The 4515-nt window shown below is 66.7% G+C and overlaps 1 protein-coding gene across 2 annotated transcripts in view; it reads right to left on the bottom strand.

The window, feature by feature from the left end:
• Positions 1-2356: 2356 nt before the first annotated feature.
• Positions 2357-4515, bottom strand: part of LOC125931443 (granulocyte-macrophage colony-stimulating factor receptor subunit alpha-like) — a 20881-nt gene continuing 18722 nt past the window's right edge. Inside the window, exons 11-12 of one of the 2 annotated variants that reach the window (XM_049643327.1) lie at positions 3927-4038; positions 2357-2629 (exon numbers count right to left, since the gene is read on the bottom strand). In XM_049643327.1, the coding sequence (XP_049499284.1) occupies positions 2552-2629; positions 3927-4038 (190 nt within the window). In that variant the 3' untranslated portion in view covers positions 2357-2551. The remainder of the gene's footprint in view (positions 2630-3926; positions 4039-4515) is intronic. The other variant, XM_049643328.1, reaches the window with a different exon arrangement.

Below are 4515 nucleotides of genomic sequence, written 5' to 3'. Positions count from 1 at the left end.
CCTGCCCTGCCTGGATCTCAGGGGTCCTGCCCCTCCTGGATCTCAGTAGCCCTGCCCTGCTTGGATCTCAGCGGCCCTGCCCTGCCTGGATCTCAGGGGTCCTGCCCCTCTTGGAACTCAGTTGCCCTCCCTGCCTGGGTCTCAGTGGCCCTGCCCTTCCTAGATCTCAGGGATCTTGCCCTGCCTGGATCTCAATGGTCCTACCCCTCTTGGATCTCAGTGGCCTTGCCCTGCCTGGTTCTCAGTGGTCCTGACCCTCCTGTATCTCAGTGGTCCTGCCCCTCCGGGATCTCAGTGGCCCTGCCCTGCCTGGATGTCAGCGGCCCTGCCCTGCCAGGATCTCAGCGGCCCTGCCCTGCCTGGGTCTCAGCGGCCCTGCTCTGCCTGGGTCTCAGTGGTCCTGCCCCTCCTGGATCGCAGTGGTCCTGCCCTGTCTGGATCTCAGCGGCCCTGTCCTGTCTGGATCTCAGTGGTCCTTCCCTACCTGAATCTCAGTGGCCCTTCCCTGCCTGGATCTCAGGGACCCTGCCCTGCCTGGATCTCAGCGGCCCTGCCTTACCTGGATCTCAGGGGTCCTGCCCTGCCTGGATCTCAGTGGCCCTGCCCTGCCTGGATATCTGCAGCCCTGCCCTGCCTGGATCTCAGTGGCTCTGCCCCTCCTGGATCTCAGTGGCCTGCCCTGCCTGGATCTCAGCGGCCCTGCCCTGCCTGGATCTCAGAGGTCCTGCCCCTCCTGGATCTCAGTGGCCCTGCCCCTCCTGGATCTCAGTGGCCCTGCCCTGCCTGGATCTCAGTGGCCCTGCCCTGCCTGGATCTCAGTGGCCCTGCCCCGCCTGGATCTCGGGGGCCCTGCCCCGCCTGGATCTCAGGGGCCCTGCCCTGCCTGGATCTCAGCGGCCCTGCCCTGCCTGGATCTCAGGGGCCCTGCCCCGCCTGGATCTCAGCGGCCCTGTCCCTCCTGGATCTCAGCGGTCCTGCCCCTCCTGGATCTCAGTGGTCCTGCCCTGCCTGGATCTCAGTGGCCCTGCCCCTCCTGAATCTCAGTGGTCCTGCCCCTCCTGGATCTCAGTGGCCCTGCTCTGCCTGGATCTCAGTGGCCCTTCCCTGCGTGGATCTCAGGGGTCCTGCCGTGCCTGGATCTCAGTGGCCCTGCCCTGCCTGGATCTCAGTGGCCCTGCCCTGTCTGGATCTCAGTGGTCCTGCCCCTCCTGTATCTCCGTGGCCCTGCCCTGCCTCGACCTCTGTGACCCTGTTCCCCATGGTTCTCAGATGTCTGGTGTGCACAGCTGGGGGGAGGATGAACCTGTGGTTTGAGGCCCCCAGTGTGGTCGTTTGTCCCGGCCACCCCAGGATGCCCCTAAAATAACAACACTCTTCCTTATGGTCCCTCCGACGGTTATCAGTCACCCCTCCCTCACTCTGACCCGCGATCCCCGCCCCCAGTCGCAGCAAGCAGGGCCTGGCCATCCCGTGGGGCCCCAACCCACGGAGGCACGCGGGTGACCGTGCCTTCTGCAAGCTGCTGGCCAGGGGCCCAAGCTGGGGCTGGATTCCCAGGCTCCCGTTCTTCGGCCCAAGCCGCGTCCGTGGAGCGGAGTCTCCCCCGCAAGAGAGTCTGCCTCCAGACTCCGCAGAGCGAGAACACGCGTTCCCAGCAGGGAGCTCTGTCTTGGGCTGCGAGGTCCTCCCCGCGGTCCTTGCAGGGTCCGTCCTGCAACCTCGCGGCCGTGGGTGCTTATCGGCCACGGCCCCTTGACCGGGCGGCTCCTGGGCGGTGCAGGACGGGGTCTGGGGGCCGCGGTGCCAGCTGCCCGCGGAGATAATGGGCGCGCACTTCCTGTGCGGGGAGCCCAAGTTCTCTCTCTCTGGGGCGTTTGGAAACCTTTCGAAAGAGGCTCACGCTTGCTTCCGTGCATCTTACCCGGGCCCGATCAAACCAGGGACGTTTTTCAAGAAAACCCTTGCTTATCAGGCCCGTGGCTCTTGTGAAACGCGGACTGACGCTGACGCGTCTGTGGCCTCGGTCTGCGTGGGTGTGGCCGGGACCCTGCTCACCTCGCCCTGAGCCCGGAGCCCTGGGCTGACGCGTGTGGGCGCACGTCCGCGTCCGGAGACCCAGGGGCCTGGCGTGGGCGACCCCGGGCCCGGCTGCTGGCGCGCATCCACGGCCCCCGATGACGCCCCCGCAGCTTCGCCGCGCACCGCGTGTGGACGGCGGGCCGGGCGCGTCTCGAAGGACGCGTGAGCAACCCCGGTTCGCCAGCACGAGGACCCGCGTTCAGGCCGGCACTTTGCAAAACCCGAGAAGCCGGGAGGCTCGTTTGCCACTGGACGCTCGGCGTTTCCCCTATTCTTACATTTTGTCTTGTCATTTCATTTCTTTTTTTGCCCTGTATGATTTTATTTCACCCTATTACGTTTTCTCTTGTTATTTTCCTTCTCTTATGTTATGTTCTCTCGTTAGTTTATTTATCTGCTAGTTTGCGAACACCACACGGTGCCAGAAGTGGTCGCAAGAGGAACGCACCACCTCCCCTCGTCCCCGTGCCCGTCAGCACGTTGCCTCCAGCGTGACCACGTCCTCGGGGTCCTGGGGGCCCGGCGGGGGGTGGCCCTCGTCCCAGGCGACCTGAGAGAGAGAGAGAAGGCAAGGGTCGAGACCCCCGAACCCTCCCACGCCCCGAGGCCGGCAGGTGCAAACAGGGCGGGGTGTGGGGGGGGGGGACTATTGCTCGGCTGCGAAAAGGACACGATGCTCAGGGACAGAAGCGGGACACACAGGACCTCGGGGCGAGACCCCAAGGCTACAAAACCCCCGAAACAGGGAAATCCGGCCACACGAGGTGGACGGGAGCGCCCACAGGGTCGGGGGGACCTGGAATCCGATGCTTAATGCGGACAAGCTCTCCTTTGGGGGTCATGAGAATGCTCTGGAACCAGACGCAGCTGGTGGGGGGCACAACGCCCCTGCCTTGGGCCTTTGGAATAGGTGACAGGGGCGGTGGGGGGGGGGGGCGTGTGACTTAGGTTTCCACAAACCTGTCATAAATGGAAATAATGCATCACTGTGACGCTCACCCCAGCGGACACCCAGGAAGCCCTCCCTTTTGCCCGGCGACACCACGGGAGGTCCCCCAAAGTCCCCCCCCCCCCCGCCTGCCCCGGGTGCCCCTCAGGGACCCCACAGGCTGCCATGGCCCCGGCTGCCACCGGGCGACACAGTCCCCCTGTGAGATCAGGCTCCGTCCAGCCTGGACGCTGGGGGCCGCCGGGGGCCTCAGGGAGCCCCCCCCCCCAATTTAAGGGACAGGGAGTGACCCTGCCCTGGAGCCTCTGGAGGGAGCACGCTGGAAACCTGAGCTGGAAACTTGAGCGCACTGCAAGCCCCGTAGCCTCGCCCCAAGTTTCTCCGTGGACCCTAAGCACCCCGCGAGGGCAGCCTGGGTCGTGGAAGCCGCGGGGTGGGGCGCCCCGGCGGGGCGTTTTGGGCGTGTCCGACGGCCTCCTCAGGGGGAGCGCTTGGGCTGACGCATGAGGACGCGCGAAGGCGGCTGGATCTGGAAATAGGGTCTTTGCTCCTGTGACGGGAGGGGGGTGGGGGCGGTTGCCGGCGCCCACCAGCTCCCCCGGAGGAGGGGAACCACCACCACCGAAGGACCAGCCCGGATTGGCGGCAGGGAAACGGGCCACACGCCTGCTCCCGGGGACTGGGGTGGCGGACGGCCGTGCGTCTCCAATGCCCAGCATTTCGGCTTTCGTGGTAAGCGCCCAGGCGCACGGCCTCGGGTGCTGGAGGGTCGTGGCCCCTCCGCTGACCCCCCGCCCACCGACAGCGCACCCCCGGGCTGCCCCCACCGCCAGAGACACCCCCGCCCCCACTCCCGGGACCTCACACGGCGCTGGCAGCCGGGAGGGGACGCGCCCACCTCCTGGGTGTAGACGGAGGGGTCACTCACCCCCGGTGTGGGCATGAGGGCCTTGGCGATTTCCTTCTTCACCTGCGGGATGGGAGGGAACATCTTGCGCCTCACGGAGAACCTGGCGGGGAGACGTACACCGTGAAGGGCCCCACGGCCTCTGCGCGTCCCTTCCTGGAGAAACGCAGCGCCCACGGACACCCGCCAGGCCTGGTGTGCACCTGCCGGACCAGCGAAGACGCGCGCAGGACTCCCCAGATCCTCTCCAAGTGCCCCCCCGCCCCCCTCCCCACCCCGGGCCTTTTAAAGCACCACAAAGTGTATCTCCAGGTCCCCAAGAGGCCCCAGGGCTTTGATTTTGGTCCTTGAGTATCAGAGGGTCCTGGGGAGCACGCGGGGAGGCACAACGACTCGCCCCCATCGACCCGCCCATAGCCCCGGGGTCTCCTGGAGACTCCCCTGCTCCTGGGCTTGTCCAGAGCTGCGCACGCGTCGTTACCCGCCTGCTGCACCCCCCCCCCCCCCCCCCCCCGGCTCCCCCCCCCCCCCCCCCGCGAGAGGACCGTCCTAATTGAGGCCCCAGGAAGGGTTCCCTAAC

The sequence above is a fragment of the Panthera uncia genome, chromosome X (assembly GCF_023721935.1).
Source record: "Panthera uncia isolate 11264 chromosome X, Puncia_PCG_1.0, whole genome shotgun sequence".
NCBI classification, from domain to species: Eukaryota; Metazoa; Chordata; class Mammalia; order Carnivora; family Felidae; genus Panthera; species Panthera uncia.
This window is presented reverse-complemented; position numbering and strand designations above follow the sequence as displayed.